This window comes from Heliconius melpomene, chromosome 15, assembly GCF_056956725.1.
Source record: "Heliconius melpomene rosina isolate 202511_hmr_F chromosome 15, ASM5695672v1, whole genome shotgun sequence".
NCBI classification, from domain to species: domain Eukaryota; kingdom Metazoa; phylum Arthropoda; class Insecta; order Lepidoptera; family Nymphalidae; genus Heliconius; species Heliconius melpomene.
In genome coordinates, this window is record NC_140403.1 from 2,055,957 (window position 1) to 2,080,377 (window position 24,421).

General features: G+C 34.7%; 1 protein-coding gene across 2 annotated transcripts in view; it reads right to left on the reverse strand.

Annotated features, from left to right (window-relative positions):
• The window catches only part of LOC146531261 (thrombospondin type-1 domain-containing protein 7A-like), a 74,745-nt gene that overhangs the window by 7,478 nt on the left and 42,846 nt on the right, over window positions 1–24,421 (reverse strand). Inside the window, exons 3-17 of one of the 2 annotated variants that reach the window (XM_085198506.1) lie at window positions 8,600–8,699; window positions 8,028–8,135; window positions 5,593–5,738; window positions 5,203–5,331; window positions 4,700–4,908; window positions 4,406–4,511; window positions 3,703–3,911; window positions 3,048–3,237; window positions 2,421–2,575; window positions 2,076–2,188; window positions 1,562–1,671; window positions 1,228–1,413; window positions 726–870; window positions 356–454; window positions 160–260 (exon numbers count right to left, since the gene is read on the reverse strand). In XM_085198506.1, the coding sequence (XP_085054632.1) occupies window positions 160–260; window positions 356–454; window positions 726–870; window positions 1,228–1,413; window positions 1,562–1,671; window positions 2,076–2,188; window positions 2,421–2,575; window positions 3,048–3,237; window positions 3,703–3,911; window positions 4,406–4,511; window positions 4,700–4,908; window positions 5,203–5,331; window positions 5,593–5,738; window positions 8,028–8,135; window positions 8,600–8,699 (2,106 nt within the window). Of the gene's footprint in view, window positions 1–159; window positions 261–355; window positions 455–725; window positions 871–1,227; window positions 1,414–1,561; window positions 1,672–2,075; window positions 2,189–2,420; window positions 2,576–3,047; window positions 3,241–3,702; window positions 3,912–4,405; window positions 4,512–4,699; window positions 4,909–5,202; window positions 5,332–5,592; window positions 5,739–8,027; window positions 8,136–8,599; window positions 8,700–24,421 lie in introns of both variants that reach the window. The other variant, XM_085198505.1, reaches the window with a different exon arrangement.

Genomic DNA, 24,421 nt, shown 5'->3' on the forward strand with positions numbered 1-24,421 from the left:
TATTACCAGAGCGAGAAAATGAAAATAATTCATTCCTCTAAGTGGGAATCGAACCCACAATCATCACTTTTACAATTGGGAATATTTTTTCTTTTTATTATAATTTTTAAGTGTATCAACAGAAATCACTATTAATTATATACTTTTATATAATTTTACCAGTTAAAGGGTGATATTTCTTGCAAACGTCCATAGGCACATCGCGACGTCCCACTAAGCATCGAGCAGCTCTTAGTGACCTTCCTTCACCACATTCAATCCTGTAAGAAAATAGTTTATATTATATATAAAAAAAAACAATCAATATAAACAAATATAGTAATAGTAAAAAATATTATTTAATAATATTTATTACCCTGGTGGTAATATGCAGTCAGTGTCAGAAGGCAAAAGTTCAAGTGTTACATTTTTGCAAACGCATGATGGTATGTCCGGATCTGAAGCGTCAAGAAATCTGAAACAATATTTGATTCTTAAAACTATTGTTTGTTTTAAAAATCTTTGAAGTAAGACAATTTGAAAATATACAATATGTAAAGTATTTGTGTAAAAATTGAACACGAGAACGCCTTAAGTATCAAAATAATTTAAGACAAATAATTACTGCAATAGCACATTATGAATTTATTAAACTGAAGAAATTAATTGAAAATTATAAACATTTGGTAAGTGAGTATGCAGTTGTCCTCGTTTCAACTACACGTGCTAATAAGAAACAAACGTACTTTAGTGGATCAGCACAAATAACGTCACAGGCGAGGATCACCATGCTGTCACAGGACACCTTGCAGGCGGCGACGGCGGGCGGCACCAGTGCGCCCGCGCACGCTCCCGCCTCCACGCGGTGCGAGTCAGATCCACACCAAATGCCTACAATTTGGAATGAGTTTACTCTGTTATACATGTTTTTATTTATCTATCTATATAGTCTTATTAATTCACATATTTCAAAACAAACATGTATAATATTCTGTTGTTATAAAATATTCTATTCATATGAAAACATCAACAATTTCTAATTATTTCAATCATATTTTTTACTCCCTATACTTGTTTAATATTGTTAGTTGTTACTACTTACTTAGATAAAATAAAAAAAAATATATATTAACATACTCAATTTTACTTGGATTTCAGTAGGCAAAACGAAAAACCTTGGCGTTTGACGCTTTCTCTCTGACTTTATTCTTCTTTATCTCTAAAAAAAGTCATCTAATCCACACTCACTGCGTATCCTATACCCGACCCCGCACCGCTGTCCCGGGGGCAGCCTGCACGTGCTCCACTCGCCCGCCACCCAGGCGGCGTCGCGCGCGCGACACGAGCGCGCCACCGCGCACGCGCGCGTCTCCTGCAGCGGGCCGCAGTTGGGGCCACCACGGACGGTGCGCACGCGCACTTGTTTACCAGGGTCTGAAAAAATAATTTAGAGTAAAATATTTTTCCTAAAGAATAGCATTAATAAACAAAAGCGTGACAAGTGACAACAGTATCTTTTACTAAAAAAGAAAGCCTTAACATCTATAAAAAAGGTAGTTTATTAATAAATTATAAATATTACCGCAAGTATTAGGGCACGGAGACCAGGGCATCCACGCTTCGACGCGGCAGCCCCGCTTGCAGCGCACCGTGCACGCGCGACGCGATGCGGGACGACGTAGAGGTGCACATCTGTTACAAAACATGTAAAATATTATAAATTTATTTTGTTTATAGTTTTTTAGCTTCACGTAGCATCTCGCACATAGCAGGATAGGCAGAGGAAACCACTTTCCACCGAATTTTGGAGGCATTGCGTGTTGATTGGCGGAACGTAACGTCGTGCCTTGTCTCATTATCAGAGCGAGAAAATTAAAATGTTGAAAAGTTAGAAACGGAAGTGTCTTAATAGGATCGGAGCGCTTGGATTCCCCAGTTCCCTTTGCCAGTTTTTGCTATGTGCGGGATACAGCACAAAGCAAAAAAAGATAAATAAAAGAATAAATTAATATTAAAGAATAAATTATTGTTAATTAATAAATTATTGTTAATTAATAAATTAATTTAAATTTTGAAACTAAATAAAATTAACTTACAAAGCTTCACGTACTACGTCAGCGTTATTCTGCACGCACATCACGTCTCTGTTCATTTCTCCCTCCTCGATACACGGCTCCTCGTCATCGCTCTCGTTGAATGGTTCACCATCCTATTAAATTCCAAATAAAAATGTTAATTTTAACATTTTTTTTAATTCAAAGCCCAGGAGTTTCATACGTGTGTACCGAAATACCGAAAGTGCCGTAGTTGTCTGTACTAGTCACTTAGCACTGAAAAGGTTATGTATGTATATACAGATTTATAATAGACGTGTTACAATATTATCTGGTATATTTTAAATATTTTTATGTAACAAAAAATATTAAATAATAAACACTCACCAAAAGATCAGTATAGTTGGAAGACGGCATGAAGTCCTGTCGCTTCCTCTCGCAAGGTCCCCACGGCGTCGCGAGCCACGAGTAGGTGGCGCACGCGTGGGTGTTGCAGGTCTCGTTTTGGATCAGTTGGTCTTCAGATGGACATGGCCAGCCATCTGGATTGGTAAATTTTGAATAATATTTTATTTTATCTTATTGTTGTGTATTTTAAATTATAATTTAGTAGCTACAAAGTCACTGATGTTTATATGTTAGGTGATGTTATGTTGCAAAGTAAAACAAAAAACTTAAACTACATTTATAGAATTAAGTATTATCAATTTTTTTTTAGTTAGTGGAACTTTATGATAATACTTTCGTGTATTTTTCCGATGATGAAATTAATTCACTTACATAATTTTAGGATCGTCTTCAAAAATTCTTATTGTGTTAATTTGTAGTCTCTACCATATGAAACAGAATAAAGGCAGATTGCTTTTTACACAACAGATATTATATTCTATTGTTTTTTTTTTCAAAATTAACGACGATGTGTCATACACAATTCTTAGTTATTCGCATTTCATTATGAGGGCGAAGTCTAACTTAAAAGCGTATAATAATTAACCATATATATAAAAAACTTACTTGGTGCTGCATGTGCCAGTATATGCCGTCGTCGAGTCCGGCTCGGGCGAGGGTGCCCTGGCGCGGCGCAGGGCGCGGAACAAGGGGACCAAGACCCCCACGAGGACACCACGCAATCACCGGCGCAAGCAATCCTGCATCTCTCACTTCTAGCTGGAGCTCCACTACCACACCAGGCTCTTTGGGCTTCCTTCTATTGCATAGATCAATGTTAGCCTTTGCGTTGTTTAGTAGAAAATAGTAAAATGTTGTAGTCAATTAAGGGTTTTTATCTGTAGAATACTTAGTACATAGACTTGTATGCAATGTCCTTACACAGTTCAGAATAATTTATTTAATTTTAAAACAATAACTTTTATTTTAGCTCCATAAAATAGTTGCTTTCTTTATCGCGCACATAAAAAAGGGTAGGAAATGTGTCGTAAAATATAGTAAAAGTATATATTCTAATAAATAAATAATGATGATGCTGAACGAGGACATCGTATTAGAGTAATATAACTTTAGTTTATTTCCCTTGTGAGACGGTGGAAGGTACTAGCGTGAAATAGTACGTGGGTCGCTTCCTAATGATTATAATATAAATAAATATGTAGTAGAATATCTTCGAAGTCGAGGAAATAATAACAAAGGAAATAATATGCATATAACTTACACCATCATGTCCAATACATCTCATCTCCCTCGTTCGTCTACCAGGTCCACAAGTAGTGTGGGGTTGCGTCAGTACACAAGGGCCCCAGGGTAAAGACTTCCATGAAGCGCATCGTGGTGTGGTGCAAGTTCGTTTTTCCTCTAAGGGAGGACAGGGTGCTCCGCCACCAGAAGCAGCTGCTGTTACGCGACGTCTACGGACGCTGTAGCCTGTTTGTTAAGAAATAGAAATGATTAAATAAAAATATTTCGGTCGGTGCGGTCTACTTTTAAGCAAATAAAGCTTTTATTAGGAGACTTTCTCCTTAATCTACAATAGCCGTCAACTATTATTATTAAAATATTTAGATTTACAAAATTATAAGTAATATCTTGTTGATTTTGTCATTTGCTTTTAATAATATAATTATGCTTTTTTAGTTTGTTAGTTGGCTGAATAATAATTTTATAACCTTTATATTAATTTTCTGATGATACAATCAATAATAAAATTTAATATTAAATAAATAATTTTAATAAAAAATAATAAATATTATTTAAATTAATTAAGCATTAATTAGTTTAAATATTTATTAATTATAAATTAATTTAAATAATTTATTTATTTTATTTATTATTTTTATTATTATTTTAAATAATAAAAACTTTAAATATATTTCAGCTAATAATTATTTCAGTAACATAATAGTAAGCAATGTATATACCTGTCGTAGTCAATTGCTGGACCGGAAACAGTGGACATCCATCTGTAGGTTGGCAGGCTCCCCACTCGCTCCACTCTCCTACTTCACAATCACGGGGGCATGGCACCTGAGTGTGTAAAAGTAAAATATAACCATTTACAACCTTATTTAAATACATTAATTCGATGCTATGCCTTATGCTATGTGCTTGGGATACAGCGAGAAGCTGAAAAAAAATCACATATACAGATAACTAACAAGCTAAACCATATACGTTACTACATATATAAGTTGGAAAAAAAGTTATTCGTTTACCTCGCAAGGCTGCACTAATGTTGGCATTTGCGCGTGCGCACACTGCGCAGGATGCAAGGCCCTCCCATCAGCCCTCACACAAGTAGCTTCCCTCCTCTGAACACCACCACCACAGCTGGACTCAGTGTCTTTCTCGCTTTCGTCTGATTCGTCATCATCTTCGTCGTATATAGCGTCATTGTCGTCCGCGTCATCTTCGTCATCGTCGGCTTTTAATTAGGGGGTTAAAATTAACATACAGGTAATTTTATTATTAGTATTAGTTCATACTAAAATACAATATGATGTAAATTAACAAAGTTTTTAATTTAAATATCTTTTCAATTGTTAATTGTCTAACTTTCACTGGAATGTGAAATCTTCTTATTAAAGCGTCATGTTTTCGTCAGACAAGGATAAAAAAATGCAAAAATCTGGTAAAAGTACAAACTTATTTGCTTAATCAGAAAGAGAACTATAACTACATTATCTTATAAAGTATTAATAATTATTTCTAGTCTTACTAGGTACTGCAGCAACGGGTTGTTCAATAGAAACTCGACATGGTCCCCAAGGGCCGGGGGTCCAGTGCGCGCTCGCCTCCAGTACTGCAGGTCGTACTTCTTCCACTACATCGCACTCTTTTCCACCACCTTATTATAATTTAATAATCTTAATAAAAAAGCAATTTAAATCCACTTTATGTTTAAGAAAACATTTGAAATATATTGTTAATAAAAATATTGTTAAAAAAGGTAAGCTCAATATTTTCTAGTAAAAATTATTATTAAAAAAAAATGATTTTTGTAGTATTTTTTTAATTCTTTAATATTTAATGATTTTAAGCAAAATATATTGCTTAAAATATACATATTTATCAATATTAGTAGTTTTCTTTCAATTTAAAACTTTACCTTGCGGAAGTCTACGCAACCGTCGCGTTCGTACTAAAGCACCATCTGATCTCGGTCGCCATGGTAACCATTCAGCTAACACGCAGCTTTCACGCATGACGCACACGCGAGTTGTTCCAATATTTGCTATTGCGATGCCACAATATCTGCGAAATAATAACAACCAGAAGAAAATGATTAAAGAAGTAATAATTAATTTGATGATATGGACTTAGTCATGACGCACCGGCACAAGTGTGTGACGCAACAAACGCGAAACGCGACAAGATGTAGGTTCGATTCCTACTCGAGGAAATTAAATGTTTTATTTTTTTCTCTCTAGTGTCGAGGCAAAAGAATGGCGTAGAGTTCCACCATTAAAAACTCAATGCTTCCAGAATTCAGCAGAAAGTGGGGAGCCGAATGTTCTAAAAAGAAATACAATTTTGCATATACAATTAATTCACAATAATATTAATTCATTTAAAATGTGTTCGTACGTATATTCGTGTATTCCTATTTCGTACGTTAAATGTATTCATATTTATTCGTACTTATGTATACATTTTAAATAAAAGTTATACGAATTCTTTATGACATATATCTAAAGAAAATGTGACACATTTCCATATTTGAAGTGTCATGTTGCCATTTCATTCTTAATAGTAAGAGGAAAAAATCTCCAGCTAAGGTACTTAAACTCGCTTCAGAAACTATAAAATAAGTAACTTTATTACACAGTGACAACGTCTTGCTGAGGATAAAAGAGGTCAAAAGAGGATAAAAGAGGTTCATGAAAATGAAACATTGTTGGAAATAGTGACATTAAAATAGGTAGAAGTGGCAATCGATCAATAGCCGACGGCAATGCCCCAGTTTAGACGATGTGCCATAAAAATGGTGCTCGCGAACGTGCTCGTGCTGATCTACTTAGCATTTAAGATGAATATTAAGATGCTGTTCCTTCGGTGACATATCTTATGAATACGTTATATCTTTGTTATTTAAAAAAGTTGTTTTTAGTAGAGATTAGATATCCATTCTTAAATTGAAAATTTAAATACATACAAATAAGGGTAATTACAATTACACGTAATTTGTCATTTGGAACTCGGTAAACGACACAGAAAAACATGTTATCAGCAAAAAAATATATAACAAATCTATACTTTTAATAAAACTGTAACTTATCGCTGAATCTATTATTAAGAAAATGTATTAATTAAGAAGAAGTAGAATTCAAAACATTTTTTGATATGTTCTTCGGAGGATTGTTTTGTTAATTCTTCATCCAGAATTTAAAGGAATGCTAATACATACAAATTACATAAAAATTTGCATGTTTTGTCCGAAAAATGGATTTTGACACCTGTATAGAACATATTTGTTGGGTAATATTCAGGATAAATGATAAGTGACTCGCATCAATGATAGAAAAGGAAAGTAAAACTTTTTTTTTTTAAACATAAAGTATTATTATATTCTGAATTCTTACAGTTTAGATCCTAAAAATCGAAAAACAATACAAACTGAAATAACGTGTGTTATATAAGCCCTGTCTTCCAATAACTAGCGAACTCTACCACAGAGAGCAGTTTCCTAAGAATCGTTTCTATAAAAATAAACTTTTGTTTGCTGGTTGGGTTCCATTACGGCCTTGATGTGGATTTATTTTCTGCCCAGGGATCGTCCACTTCAAACTTTAGTTTCTCCATAACTTTATGCGCAGAATATTAAAAGTTTGATCATTTTCTAACTTATGCACTAGAACGATATCAAAAGAAAAAGAACTAATAATTTACGATACGGATATATGGAAAACTTTTAGATGTAAGAGGATAAATGTTGAGGCCAGTCGTTGCATAGTGTGATTATAATCGCGACAGGTTGTGGGTTTGAACTCACGAAAATTTAATATTTAATATTTTCATTTTCCGTCACTCAACAGCTCGCAATGGCCCCAGAATTCGATGGAAAGTGGCGAGCGGAGTGTTTTAGCATTAGGCCCTGTCTACCCTACCACACGAGGGATACATCGTGAAGCTAAAAAAATATATAATACATAAGATGCAAATTCAATATACCATTATACTTACGGTCTCTAAATATTTTGAAATACATAAAAGGCAAACTTGTCTAGTTCTCAGTTTACTTTGCTCATATCCTTAGAAATATGCAAATTACTCGTGTAACCGTTTTACATAAAAAGAAATTGTAATACAAAAATAAAATAAGTATGTATTTTCTTTAAAAATGTAATTGAACTTACGAAGAGGCCATCGCGGCGCAGAGGCACAAGCAGTGTGACTGTAACACAACGGTTGTGGGTTCGATTCCCACTCAGGGGAGTGAATTATTAAATACTTTCATTTCTTCGCTCTGATACCAAAACAAAAGCGCGGCGTTGAGTTCCGCTTCTCAACATGCGTGGTCAAGGTGAAGCTAAAAATACTTACAAAGGCTCGACAAATGTTCCGTCCTTTTTGCGGCATTGCACTTGACGTCTTTGCAGGCCCAGGCGAGGTGTGTGTACCAAGGAGTCAGATTCTAAGCGTATGCTGAACCTACACAATAAAATAATAAAATTACTCAATAAGAGGCGGCGTTGAGTTCCACCACCAAAAATGGGGATTGGAGTGTCTTAACACTAGGCTCCCTCTGTCTACCCTGCTACATGCGGAATACGAGTATAATGTGAAGAAATTATTTGACAATAAATGCCATAATACAATATTAATTAAATTACATAGGGAAAATGTTTTCCTCTTCTCCCTAAAGAATGCCTTTAATTATCATTGACAAATATCTACATATAAACCATTGTATTATGTCATAAAGGAAATAAAATATTATATTAATATTATGAATTAAGTTACAATTACAAAATGAAATTAAGTTACTGGGTTAGAACTCGAACCTCGCTAGGTGTAAAGAATTATTTTCAGTTCGCCTTTCCAGTAAGATGCGGCGTTAAGTTCCGTCACTTAATAAGCAAAACTAATATGTGAGTGGTTCAACGCGTACTTACAGCACATATTTTTCAACGGGCTTTGATCGATCTATCTCAATGGCACAGTTGGTCCAACGACCGACGTACACTGCGTAGTCGCCTTCGTTGATTGTTGGTTCTAAAAGAAATGTAAATAGTTCATTAAACGAAATTGTATATGTAGAGACACGGATTATGTAAAAAATATATTAATTTTTATATCTTATAGAGCAGTCTCAATTCATGGGTGCCATACCCGTATGTATGATGCTGGATGGGTGACGGATGACTGATGATGTGTGATGGATGACGGGTGACAGGTGTCAGATGATGGCCAAAGGATATTTTAAAATATTTTTGTTTGTACCAATTTCGTCAGTTTTACCCCTCATGCAAGCCCAAAATATAAGCAATAAGAAGAGAATTTTATTACAATCATATTTCTGTGAGAAGCCAAAAACGAGAATTATGAAACAGATGCAGAGAGTTTTGTAGTAATAATAATAATTAATGTGTTTTATGCTATAACCTCTCCAATCTCTAGTATCTACAATGTGATAACGACCCCTAAATAAATGTCAAAAGATCTATGCCTAGTTATTCTCGTTTTGGTTCAAACGTTTCTTTGTTGATGCCTATTTTCCATTACAAAGACTTGTTTGGTCTTAAAATATGACGATTTGGTCCAGAATATGAATGTTTTTTGCGCTATTATGTTATCGTTCTTTGTATTTAAATAACAATTAGCCGTGGCTTGTCCAATATTTTTTATTGCCAAATTGAAACTATTATAATTACTTTTAAATATTTATTTTTATATTCAAGGATACGCAGACAATTTCTTGCACAAAATGCAGGAAGATCGATACATAAATGTTCGTATCTTTTCATTGCGTTGACGTAGAAGCTTGATTTTTCTGTGCTTTACGAGATCATAAGCCTAAATATTTAATATTAATTACAGATTAATACATGCACGCGATCTCTGTATAAATAGTCTTGATAGGCGGACAGACAGACAATAAAGTGATATAAGGGTTCCATTTCCACCTTTTGAGGTACAGAACCCTAAAAAAGAATCATCTTACTTTATAAAGCTTTCGATTTTGATTTCAGCTCAAAAGCTTATATGGTAATCACGACTAAAAGTTCACGTTTGGAATCTTTCCAAGGAAATGTTTTGGCTGTAGTAAGGAAATGCATTATTCGTGTAAGTTTCAAAATAATTTGCTATGAAAGCGAATTCAAGAACATTTCACGTCCATGCTTACAACTATTAATATCTTTTTCGTTTTCTGGTTCACTTTATATTGGAGTTCTTATCATAGTTTCATTCCTTTTACCTTTTAAGTTTTGCGAGATTAGTGAAATCTAAAGATATTTGAATGAAATTTAAAAAACCTGTTTAAATATTTAATAAAAAGCATTATCTCGATAATTTTTAGGGTTCCGTATACAATGAGTAAAAAAGGGGTCCGAAAACTCCTCTGTATGTCTGTCACCAGGTCAGGATACATACGTATCTCATGAACTGTGATAATTAGACATACTGATTCATAATGTAATGATTCAAAATAAATATTTAAAGGGAGTGTTTATGGGTTCTTAATAACAAATATAATCCAGTGATAAATCACTACAATCTCGACTTATTTTAATATTTATTTATTTATTTATTTACACTTTATTGTGCACAATTATACATTAAGAAGAAAAAGAAGAGTATAAAAACGACAACAAACATAACAATTGACAATATTCATAGTCAGATGAAGTGAACAAACTCTATTTTACGTAATCAATGCGGAGAAATATATATGTATGTATGTACAATTACAACAAATAATATTTGTATTGATAATACACGTTTCCTCAAGCCACAGCCCACAACTATTGCCACTCGGTCACAGCACACTGCATTACGATGGCGCATTTGCGGTGTATCTTAATTGACTATAACTATTTGGATGTGGTTTTCATTAAGGTCACAGAATACTTTTTCTTATTTCACACATCTACTGCAAATCGTAAGCGGAGAGCCTAGACACCTGTCAAGACAATTTGTTCCATTCTCCGCTTTATGAATGAAATTAGGAAATTACGACTTAAATGTCAGAATTTAACGCCACGCCATTCTTGACAGTAGGTTCCTAGATTCCCCTTGCCTACCCTGCTTCATGCAGGATACAGTGTAAAGAAAACAAAATATTTTTACTGCGCTCCAATAGTATATTACTGTCTTTTATACAGTTTTTTTCTATAATATATACAGTTGTTTACTGTAAACAGTGAAGTAACTTCATATCGTTCAGTTGTTACTGAAACAGACCGCCTTGTAACGTAACTCGATTCACTTAGTACCTCTAAAGTAATTAGCTGCTCAAACGTACCCCAAGTTTCAAGGTAATTCATTTTGTATTATGAACTTACATATACGTATATACGAGTATAGTGTATGTAAGTATGAGTCAATTAAGTGGTGGAAAATGTCAGGGTTTAACACCGTTTTATACCTAAATTTGTCCGTTTAAATTCTATATGTTAAATTTGTATATTGTAACTATTTATTTAGGCCAGTAGAACAGGGGCACAAAGTGCGATTGCATGCACGACTGGTCGTGGGTTCGATCCCCACTCGAGGAATTGAAATATTTATTTAAATTTATATTTCCATTTCTGCTCTCTGGTGTGGAGGTAAAGCGTGGCGTTGAATTCCGCTACCCAACACGCAATGTGCGGGATACAGCGTGAAGCTGTATATACCTAACTATTTATTATTGGTGCAGAAGCACAAGTTGGGGGTTCGATTCCCGCTCGAGGAAATGAAATATTCAAACATTTTTTCATTAAAATCATTAGTTTCTGAGATCAACCAACATTACAACTTTATAATTTTCGTATAAAATTATCATTGTACCGGTGTCTGTTACATTGTATGTATATGAAAAGTTATAATAGTATGTCTAAATATTCCATTTTAGGAATCGCTTTAAAGTTTAAAGATTTATTGTAATATTTACATGTTTATATGTAAATATTATGGTTTATATGTAAGGTTATGGGATATGAAACGATTTTCATTTTTTTTAAGAAAGAAAACTATAAATGTATAAAAATATTTGTTCACTTACATTCCTTTGAAAGAAAAAAAATTAAAGCTTCCATTTCATAAACTACAAGTCTTTTCCTTTTTCAATGGCTTCATTTAATAATCTAAAATAAATTTCAATCAAAGGAAAGCTGCACAAAGTCTTACGAAGCACGACAAAATTAACGAATCGTTTGTAAATTTTCTAAGGATTTTATTTAATTAATGCGACGCCGACGATAACTTGGTTTTTTTGTAAGATATTTTTGTGGGGTGTTCCAGGGACATTTTGCTATAGAAATTTCTTATTTATAATTATCTTATTTTTATTAAGTTTGGTAAAGGTAATTTTACTTTGGTGTTCCAATTAAAAAAAAATATCGAAATACTTACATAATTGCAAACTGTTATTTAGGTAACATCAAGCTTCATAATAGTGTCATCCCAACCACCACTAGGAGACCACCACTATGGAGAGGCACATTAAGAAGAAGAATAATGTCATACAACGATGGTGTCATATCGTATATTTTTTTATATTTTATTTTTTTTAGCTTTACGCTGTATACCGCACATACTAGGATACCTAGACGGAAACTGGTAATCTAGTGTTAAGACACTCCGTTCCCATTAAGACATCCATTCCCCATTTCCCATCGAACTCTGGAGACACTGCGTGTTGAATGGCGAAATTTAACGTCGAACTTTCCCTCGTTACCAGACCAAGGAAATGAAAATACAAATTATATGTCTTTAAGTGGAAATCAAACCCACAACCTATCACGTTTATAGCTCGTTTACTATTTAACATATTAATAGTATATATATCTTATGCATAACATGGCCATTGTCCATATAAATGTAAGCTAAAATAATTCTGTATAAGCTTCCCTTATTATTATATAGTTCACCTATATATCGTACATATCCCCGTAGTCTCGTAGCCTGTAGCCCGTAGCTCGTAGCTCTTAGCTCGTAGCACGTTGGTAACATATTACGTGCATTTGTTTGCGGTACCAACATGTAATATAAATGACGGAGCATGCGTTGGGATTGTTCTGGCATGACGAATGGTTCTCGGTAAGACCTATTAGCTGTATAAGCTTCACAATAGCTGTTATTTATTGTTTTTATTTAATTAAAAATTTATATAAATAGTTCACGCTGTATAACGTTATAGTCATTTATTATTTGAAATTATTAATGGTAACTTTTATTAAGGCTGTCTACATAATTTTGTTTGTTGTGTTTTTTTTCTTTAATTTGTTCATTTGAATCTGTTCGAATTTCATTTCGAAGATATTATGGCATTATGTTTTAACATTTTAAAGTATTATTTCACACTTAGAAAAGAAAAATATTTTTTTGGAAATCGTATCAAAATTGGATATTACAGATTTGTAGTAGGTTCTTTGAAAACCGTCTATTCCCGCTGACCACTAAACTCATACGTTCTCATCAAACTACTTCGAAATTCTTATACGCTTGTTACAACTTATTTATATAGTGAACCTATTGAACTTAATTCTCAAGTTAGCAACAATTTTAGAGACCAAGAATGGAGTTAAGTGAGTAAAATGTGCAACTCAACTCAGATTAGAAAAATTTAAAAAAATTGAATAAAAAAACTTTCTCTGAAATCTTAATTAAAACACCACAAGACAGACAACCACAATGAAAATCAAATAACAATCACACGCTAAAACGAAAACCTATATATTAAAAGAATTTGATGCTTTAAAAAAAACTAAAATATTTATTAAATAAAGAATATATGAATTTCAATTTTAACACGAAACCTATCGTAGAATATTGATGAACGAGTGAACTAAATTACTTTATCATTTGCATACTGTAGCGTACATTCGTAACGAATTCAAATTTTCCAATAAAGTGTAAATTGAACCAAAGTCGCACGAATGCATCGCCCAGTGGGAGTATTGGTCCAAATTTTCATTTTGACCGGCGTGGAACATGGTTCTATCAACAATAGGCATCTAAACAGAATCAAGCAACTTAGCTATTACATTGAACATTCGTAATTGAGTTACGGTGCGTCCGACGAACATATTGGATTTAGTAAACAAGCACTCTATGATAGGTTAATTGATAGTATAGTGTGTTTATTTATGTAAAGAGAATATACTCTCTTTGAATATAGCGTTCCTTTTTTATGATACCCGTTAGATGTCTATAATTAATTGACAGCCATATAGAGGGAATAAAAAAGTGAATACGTGTGAAGATAAAAGAAACGTAATTAAAGAATATTTTATTGCTATAAAACAATTGGATAAAAATAATAGATAAAAGAGAGAGACGAATAATTAACTGTAATTGTTGTTTCTCTTATTTACAGGTAACTTGCAACCTCCAGAATTCGGCGAAAACTGGGCACCGGAGTGTCTTATCACTAAGTTCTCGCTGCCTTTCCTGCTATCGCTATAGTTGTATAAAAAAATGAATATGCAAACAAATGAAGGTATGAAAATCAAAATAAAAGTAATAAATACATGCATATGCATACATGTCCTGCCATATTGTGTATCGTGACAGCGCATTTCCAAATCCATTTAGCATATTCATGGGGCACATGCGGATGTAATCGAACCGCAAGCCCTTTAACTGTGAATTGATTAACTTGGTTTAATGATGATACCTTAGAACTGATATTGTTTATGCTAGGTAGAATGAGATTTATTTACTTTTTAAAATTATTAGAAATAAAATTGTTTAACTATATAAATACAACTATGTATGAAAATTATAATCTTTTTTTTTTTCTTCAGCTTCACACCGTACACCGCACATGGCAGGGTAGGCAGAGATAATCTAAAAACCTAGTGTCGAGACACTCCGTTTTCATTAAAACACCCGTTCCGTTCCCAAATTTCTGCCGAATTAGGAGGTATTGCGTGGTGAGTATTTAAGTTTATTATGTATGTTTAATTTATTGATAATGTTTGTGTTTTTATTATTTTAACAAAACAAGTTTAATAATAAATAGGTGTTCTTTGAGACATTATCAAAAAATAAATTGTTTTTTGTAATTATTCAACTTAAATTCAAGTACTAGCCTCCATTATGCCTGTCAGTTACATAATGATCGTATCGATACAATTTGATTTCCCAGTAATTTTATGCTAATAGATTTAACAATCATTTCGTAATACATTGTGCAATAAAATGTTTTTTTTAGCTTCACGCTGTATCCCGGTTTTGGCAGGAAAGGGAGAGGGGAGCCTAGTGTTGAGACACTCCACCCCCCACTTTTATGTAATAACATATTGTACAAAACTGATGTTTTTGGTAAAATACTTTATTTTCCTTATTGTACATGAAATTTAATTTTAAAAAGAATAACCAATTTCACGCAGCGTCAAATTTTCGTTCTGCCTGTCACATTTTTATTAGGACCACCGCCAAAGTGTTCTCGAGTCTCGACTTTTCGTACTGAGCAGACTTTACTGACGGTACGGACAGACTTTTTCTTACTTTTCAATCTTCAACTTTACAAGAAAGTGCGATAAAACAGAAGTCTTATTTAATTTAAAATTTTTAGTACTGAATATATTTGCATATTACATATGTATGTATGTATATATATAAGGGCACAAGTATTCGATTGCAAACGGAATTGATTGTGGGTTCGATTTCCACCCGAGGAAATGAAATATTTATTTAACATTTATATTTTCATTTCTTCGCTCTGATTTGCCTCTACTAGGTTCCCTTTGCCCTGATGTGTGCGTGATACAGCGTGAAGCTGATTTATGTATGTAAATGGAATTCTTAAGCTATAGAACCCATATATATAATATAGAGAATCTCTGTGATGTTCATTTGGAAGAGACGACAATGGAATGCGGGCAATTAGGTATCGTACATAGTTGGAAGCACTCAGTGTGTGAGGGAGGCGTTATCGATGACGTAGCACGCTAGTAATGACTAGATTAAAGCGTTACGTGCTTAGCCGTTGGTAGATTATCTACTTTGTGAGGGATTGAGGAAGTGTTTATAGTTCAATGTAATGTATCATATCATAGCTGTTATTGCTTTTGTCTCAAATAAGTTAGAGAATTATTTTTATTATTTAAGATGTCATTATAATCACTGTTATACGGCACAGTAGTACGTATGTCTGATAACGCGACGGTTGTAGGTTCAATTCCAACTCCAATGAATTATTATTTAGTAATGTTTTCATTTCTTTGCTCCGGTAACACACACACTCTACACGCAATGCCTCGAAAATTCGGCGGAAAGTGGAGAACGGAGTGTCTTAACACCAGGTTCCCTCGGTTTACCCTGCTAAATGCGGAATAAAGATAATCACTGAATGCATGTGTGCTATTTTTGCAATAATTTAGGTGAAATACTGCATTACTACTACGACAGAACACGTTTAGTTTACATACATAGTCATAATAATTGTGAAAACACGTTAAGAACAAAAATATAGAGTTGTACAAAGTGTTTTTAACATTTTAAAAGTGTTATTCCACACTTAAGAAAGAAAAATAATCAAATTTTTATACGTTTTCTAAAAAGTATTCTACAAAGTGTATGCAAATGAAGGAAATGTTTTAAGGAGTGTAAAGCACTTAGTGCGGCGAGCCGTGAACTGTTATAAGTGAGGTACGACTTTGAGTTAAGACTCAAAGGATACGACTGCACACCCATTGCTTAGATATGCAAGCTTGTTCGTGGTGATAAGAGGTGTTTATGTCGGTAAGGAATAGATGATTATTTGAAAATTTTACGCTTTTAAGGCCTGCACTACTATATACTTTTGATAGCATATCATTAGTTTCTGTAAAGAAATTATTATCAAACATAGCTTTTATTAAAATCTCTTTATTTACCTACATTTTTGGACATAACTTTCTTATATTTTTTTGGTTGTAATTATTAATAATCTTCATTTTTCTGTTTTTTTGGTCAATAATACTATATGAATAACAATTGACCTTCATACTGAAAGTCAAATTTCTAGGTAATCTAAAAGTGAGTTAGGTTTATGATGATAGAGTGAGTCAGCCAGAAATATGCAAGTTAAAAAAAAATAGTCTACAAAGCCCAAAAGGCCCCGAAATGTTTTATATAAAACTAGCGGCCCGCTCGCGGCTACACCCGCGTGAACTATGTTATTATTAATTTCTGTCTCCATGAGTACCTACGTCCTATAAGTGACGTCCCTGCAGTAACGAATTTTCATACAAACTTCCAACCCCAAAAACAACCCCTTAGGAGTCGAATATTGCAAATTCTCGTCTTAGCGAGCACCTACGTCCTATATGTAACTCCTATGCAAAATTTGAGATTCCTAGCACATGTAGTTTCTGAGATTTCATGATGAGTGAGTGACCTTTCGATTTTATATATATATAGATACAGAGTGTGTGAGTCAGAGCATTTTAACTTGGCTGGAACACTTGCGCGTGTCTTGATAACAGTTCTCCATTCATAAAATAAATATATTCTACTCAGTAGGAACTACGACAAATACGAATTTACATAAAAAGGCAAGGATCGATACCAGCTCCAGGTATTTCTCTAAATCTATTTCGTTTCGAGGCAGCAGTAGTTTCAGAGGAACCACAACCGACAGGTCTTGCACGTTGAGATTGGCATTTGTATTAAATTCCCGCGCGGTCTCACATAATGCAATCAGTCTTCGCATTGTGCTGCCGAGCTTGTATTAGATTTGGAGGAAACTTCAAACTTTTCTGACATTTGCAGTAGTCACTTTGAGTGAAATAGAAATGTGATGCGTTAAAATATTTGTATAAATATGTGTAGAAGGCTTTAAGGAATGTGAGATTATAATTTTTCTAGCGTCATGCTGTATCCCGATCACACCAGGGTAGGTAGAGGGAACCTAGTGCTAAGACATTCCATTTCCCCTTTTCTGCTGAATTCTGCTCCTGCGTCACAACTGCCAGCCGTTGCTGTCAGTCTCAAGTTTAAGTTATAACTACCGGCCTACTCGCGGCTTCGCCCGCATGCTACATAATACTTTTATTATGCTGCATTTGTCAACAGACTTAAATTCAATCATGAACACAACGTGGCTGTACACCAACTCGTGCCTAGTACACCGTAATATTACATAGCCTACAGCAGTTCTGAAGAATGCAGCAAAACAAAAAGAAAATAAATTAGACCAGTAGATCCAGAGATCTTAGCGTTTACACAAACAAACAAATTTTCCGCTTTATTATATTAGTATAGAAGATAAGAAAAGTTTTTAAAAATAAGCCAAGTTTGTACCAATAGTATGAAGAATTATACTTACTAGTAAATACAGATCGATATAAGATGATTGTAACTACTTGACTTGTTTGATATAAAAATGAATTAATTGTTTTGAAAATAAGATACTTCAACCGTGATGACTACAATAGGATCTCGTGTTATATAACCACTTGGATACGATTGTTATACTGTAAAATATCAATAATTTCATTGGTTCATAAAAGAAATATTTCTTATCTTATGTTTTTTTTTTTTAGCTTTACGCTCTATCCCGCATATAGCATTGGCAGATGGAATGGAAGTGTTAAGACACTCCGTTTCCTACTTTCCGTCGAATTTTCAAGCATCTATGCAAAAATGCCCCATAACCAGAGCGCGGTGATTAAAATATTATATCATTTCCTCGAGTGGAAATTGAACCCACAATTTGTTGCATTCACACGCTTGTGCCCCTGTGCTACAACTGACCTCTTCTACTTTTTATATAAAAGTTCAAATTAAATTTTCTACATATATATAGAACAAAAGAAAACTAGAATCACCATTTGACGTGCACAACAAGGACACCATTTCAAGGATGGAATGTAAACGTAGTATTGTTTCAATGTAAGGTCAAACGTCTTCGCTCGTAATATTTTATGCAAATGCGTGTTCGCGACCCTGGATGGTGCAGATAGCGAAGAGTAATGACGGAGATCGGGACGGAGCGATCAAAGTAAGCGGCGTCGGCGGAGAGAATAGTTGGAACGCATATTGAATTTGAAAATCTTTTACGATCTGGACGAACACGTAAAACTAATATTTTATTCAAAATGTTATTTTTGTAAGTTGTTTATATGCCTACGGCTTACATTTATAACAGCATATATTTTTATAACATTACTAGCGGACCCGGACGCGGCTACGCCTGCTTGAAATATAAGAATATAATTTCTATAGAAATATAATTTCAATCTAGATCAAATGCTAAAAGTGACTATTATTTTAATTTTCATAAGGATGAATATTAAAATGACGCGGTAACGAACGCGGTCGCCTAGCGACGACGCTGGTTATTAACATGGCAGAATAAATTGCATGTCAAATTAGAAAGTACTTTAATTTATTAGTATATATGTGTAACGTAATATTATATAGCTTATAGCACTTCTGAAGAATGCAGCTTTCATATAAAACAAAAACAAAGTAAATCGATCCAGTAGATCCAGAGATCTTAGCGTTCAAACAAACAAACAAACAAACAAACTCTTCCGCTTTATTATATTAGTATAGATATTGTAACTTTACCGAAAGGTTGTTAAAAAGAAACAAAGTTCGGTTCTTTTAGGGCTTCGGAAGCCTGAAAGTGGTGGACTGTCTGACGATATACTGTTAGATTTCTGAGAGGATATACATAAAAAAGCTTTCAAAGTTAGTTTTTATTTTTTGTCTTAGGAAACGCAATGGAACTTTTATTTGTAGCAGACTTATATATTATAGATTTTCCTATTCCTATTGTAGCAAATCACAAAGAATATCCAGGAAAAGTATTTTCAGTATGCCGAGAGCACGAAGCCGGTGTTCCGGGCAAATAAAATATATCTGTGGAGTTTCATATTTTCTCGACAACACTGAATTTCATTCTCGCAGGAAAATAACGCTAACTTCAAAGTCAAGAGGAGAAATCTACACAAAGATGTAAGTTTAATACAGAGAAGTGTAATACGAGACATGAAAAGTCTCAATTTCGTTTCATGTTTCACTTAGTCAACAGTTCTGAGAATTTTTATTATATGAAAATGAAGCCGTAAATATAGAAAATTATCCGCATAAATGCTTTTTATATAATCGAGCTTAGTAGATAGATAGATACTTGAAATATTAATTAAATAGGACATTTAAAAAGTTATTGAGACATTATTTAAAAGTAACGATAACATTATTTCTCTATCGCTCTCTCTTTATCTTATATTTCTTACATTAAATAGCTCTTTAAAACGTTTTCCGATAGGATGTCAAATATTTCATTCTATATTCTCTCTCTCAGCTTCACTTTCTTCCATATTGCAGGGTAGATAGAAGAAAGTAGTATTAGAACTTTTCGTTTCCTACTTTCCACCCAACTTACGGGATATTGCGTATAGTGTGGCAGATCTCAACAACCACCAAACCAGAGTGGAGATTTTTTCTTTCATCTCATCACATAAAAGGAGAATTAGACCTATTTCTTCTTTTTTCTTTAACAATTGTAAATACACACAAAGCATATTATAATTTACATATATTATTGTTATTATAGATGAAAAAACACATTAGATTTTAAGATCACGCAACCCCTTCAGCCGACGAATCCATTTAATAATGATGTATTCCACGTACGAATAATCGGCTTAATATAAAATGGCTGAGAGCGCACGAGGCAATCTTTTCTGCAATATATCGCGTTAAGAACACCATGTTTTCCTTATTTTTATCCAGAATATACTTTTATTAAATAAGCGAATCAATTTTACATTTTTAAATATAAATTATTATAAAAAAGATACATTTAAAAATATAAAAAACCACTCTTCCGAGGGCGGGACAAGGGTCCAAGCCATCGGTGGCTAGGGCTCCAGAGAGAGGAACCTCCGCACAATACGTGCCGTCTCAAGTATTACTGCCTTCTGTATCCGGTTCTTGATCCAACAGCTAAGCGATAGCCTCTTAAGGTGTTGGTCGAGGCTTTTCGCTATTAAACCGTTAACCGAAACCACTATCGGCACAATGATAGTCGTATTGACATCCCACATGGCGGTAATCTCATGGGCTAGGTCCAAATATTTAGATTGTTTTTCTTTTTCGGCCTTCACGAGATTTTCATCATGTGGGATAGTAACGTCAACAATCACTGCGCGGCGCGCCGCTCGGTCTACTAGTACTATATCAGGTCTATTGGCAACAATATACCTGTCAGTAATAATAGACCGATCCCAGTAGAGCAAAGCACAGCTATTTTCAAGAACAGACATGGGATTGTACCTGTAGTAAGGCACCTCCAATTCTACAAGGCCATATTGAAGAGCAAGTTGCTGGTGTATTATCTTGGCTACTTGATTGTGTCTATGCAAATACTCGCCATTAGCAAGATGAGAACAACCAGAGACAATATGTCTGAGGGACTCCCCAGGTCGATGACACGCCCGGCAGATGTCGATAGTGCCATCTTTCATAATATGTCTCTGGTAGTTCCGTGTCTTGATAACTTCGTCCATAATTGCACAGACAAAACCTTCAGTTTCTCCGAAAAGATCCCCGAACTGTAACCAAGATAATGATGAAACAGTATCCACGTCCTGGCCCACTAGGGCTCTATGGAATCTACCATGCAGCTCCTTGCTCTTCCATACAGCCATGCGATCAGAAGTAGTAAGTACTACAGGCCGACGCCAGTTCTCTTTGCCCAAGGAAAGAGGAGTAAGGCCTTTGTCAACTGTTACCACATCCTTGTGCATATCCACGTCAATCTTGAGAAAATATTCTCTAAGACTGCATACCTCGTGGTTATGGAGGTTCTTGACATTCAAAAAGCCACGACCTCCACACTTACGCGGGATATACAGTCTCATTACAGACGAACGCGGATGGTGCATTCGGTATGTCGTCAACAATTTACGTATTTGGCGATCTACGGAGTCTAACTCAGTCTGTGTCCATCTTACAATGCCAAAAGTATAGGCTAAAAGCGGCATAACCCAACCGTTGAAAGCACGCACCTTGTTGCCACCAGATAAAAGGCTGCCAAGCACTTTTTTCAGGCGGCTAAAGAAACGCTCCTTCACCAATTGTTATTTTGTTATTTATTGTTATTGTTATTTTTATTATTATTAACTTGACTGTACAATATATATTTAAGGAAGTGAATTTTTTGTAACGACTTTATTTGGGGTTTGTGAATTGTTATTGTTTTTACATATGTTCCGTATTATGCGTAAAGGCAACTTTATGATATGCGATCATGGTGCAGTGGAACACCATCTGACTGTAAGCGCAATATTTGTGGGTTTGATCCTCACTTGGAATTAATTATTTTTATTTCCTGCTCTGGTGAAATAAACACGTCACTTAAGGAGCAGTGCCTCAATTAAAAGCCACTCTACACAAATTTGGAGGGAAAGCGAATTTTGACTGTCTTAACACTAAGTTTTCTCTGTCTACTCTACTGTTGTATGGACAAATGTGTGGTTGTAAATGTAACAGATTGTAGGTTCGATTCCCACTCAAGGAAATGAAATATTTAATATTTTCTATTCCTCACTTTGGTAACGAGTTAAAGCAAGGCGTTGAGTTCCGCCAATCTACGAAAAGTTTCAGGAATATGATCTCTCTACGCTTAAAGGAAGAGTCTTAATGGGAACGGAGTATCTTCACACTATGTTACCAGGTTCCCTACTCTGTTATGTGCGGGATACACTATGAAAAAAGGTTAATTGAAATAATTTAATATCAATTAAGAAAGTAATTGACGTCTTTTGGTATGTTTCTAAGCTTCTGTATTAATGTTAAAAGCAATTAAGCTCATAGCTGTCCCATATAATAAGAATCTCATATTAAAATCTTTTTTAAAAATTAATATTTAACCTCATTCATATAACTTGAATGTACTGTAATTGCTTAAAAGCGTATTCAGATATAATATTAAAAATAGTTCAAGAGTTAATTGAACTGTTTGCATGTATTTTATACATTAGTTTATGAAATAAGCCTACTTTTATTATGACCTAGCTAGAAAATAATTTGGGGCAATGTTCTTTTATTTACAAGTAAAAAAAACATGGTACTGTTGACCTACAATTGCATTGAATGTGAAAGTCCAGAATATTTTTTTTTTCATGCTTTTTATCGCACATTATAGCCTACGACCAGGCCAGATGTGGTACCAGCGTATCACTGTAAACACGACAGGTTGTGAGTTCAATTTTGCACTGAAGGAAGAATAGAATGAAATTTTTTTTTTTTTTTTTTTTTTTTATGGAAAAAGGACAAGGCAAACGAGCGTTCGGGTCACCTGATGATGATCACCGCCGCCCACGACCCCGTGCAGCACCAGAGGAGCTACAGGTGTGTTGCCGGCCTTTGAGGTGGAGATAGACGCGCTTTTTGAAGGTACCCATATCGTACCGACCTGGAAACACTGCCGCGGGTAGGCTATTCCACAGTTCGGTGGCGCGTGGAAGGAAATTCCTACGAAACCGCACAGTAGTGGAGTGCCACGCATCCAGATGGTGTGGATGATATTTGAGTTTGTGACGTGCTGTGCGGTTAGAAAATTCGGCGGCAGGTAACAGGTCAAACAGTTCTTCAGAACACTCACCATGATAAATGCGATAGAGAACGCACAGCGAGGAGACGTCTCTACGCAGAGCCAAAGTGTCAAGCCTTTCACAGCTTACTGGGTCCTTAATGATTCGGACAGCTCTACGTTGTATGCGATCAAATGGGTCAAGCTGATACTGGGGTGCACCAGCCCAGAGATGAGAACAGTACTCCATGTGTGGCCGAACCTGGGCCCTATATAGAGCCAATCGGTGTTTTGGCGTGAAGTACCGTCTCGCTCTATTGATGACCCCCAGTTTCTTCGAGGCCAACTTGGCCTTGCTTTCCAGATGATCGCGATACTGGCAGTCACTCGAAACATTAAGGCCCAATATGCTGATACTCGGCGCGGCTGAAAGGGGAGTGTTCTGAAAGACTGGCGATACGATAAATATTTAATATTTTCATTTCTTCGCTATGGCATCGGGGCAATGCGCGGCGTTGGGTTGCGACCACTCAACACGCAATGCCCTCAGAGTTCAGCGGAAAGTGGGGGACGGAGTATATTAACACAAGGTTTCTCTGCCTACCTTAGTACATGCGGGATACAGCGTGAAGGTGAAAAGCTGGACCTGTGGGTGGCGTTGAGTTTCGCAACTTAACACACAATGCTTCAAGAATTCGGCGGAAAATAGAAAACGTGTCTTATCACTAGGTTTCTAGACTAGTCTCTCTGTCTATTCTAGTACGTGTGGGATACACGCTGTATAAAACGCTGTCGGAATAAAATTATATTTTTTTATATCTTTTAAAAATTCTTTGATAAATATATAAAGATATATATACTTTATATATGCCCCCTAAGTGATTTATTATGAAGAGTGATTGTCAAAGTTTACTTACATTCAGCACACGCGAGACATTTAATACCAATGCTAATTTAATTTACGACGATAGTAGGCTTTTACGACATCCCATTACTTAGTTTAAGTAAAATACGTAACAGTCGTTATGAAATATATAGGAGACTTAAAATTATCAAGATCGTTTACGTTTTAATTTATATTTGTGGCACTATAAAAATATTTTATTCATCTCTATGTTCTATATATATTGCAAGACAATTAGTTAAGGACCAGGCAAATTAGGAAAAACTTGTATGAACAAAAAAGTATCGACAAATGGACAGGCAAACAACAAAGTGATCCTATAAGGGTTGCGTTTTTCTATGTTTTGAGGAC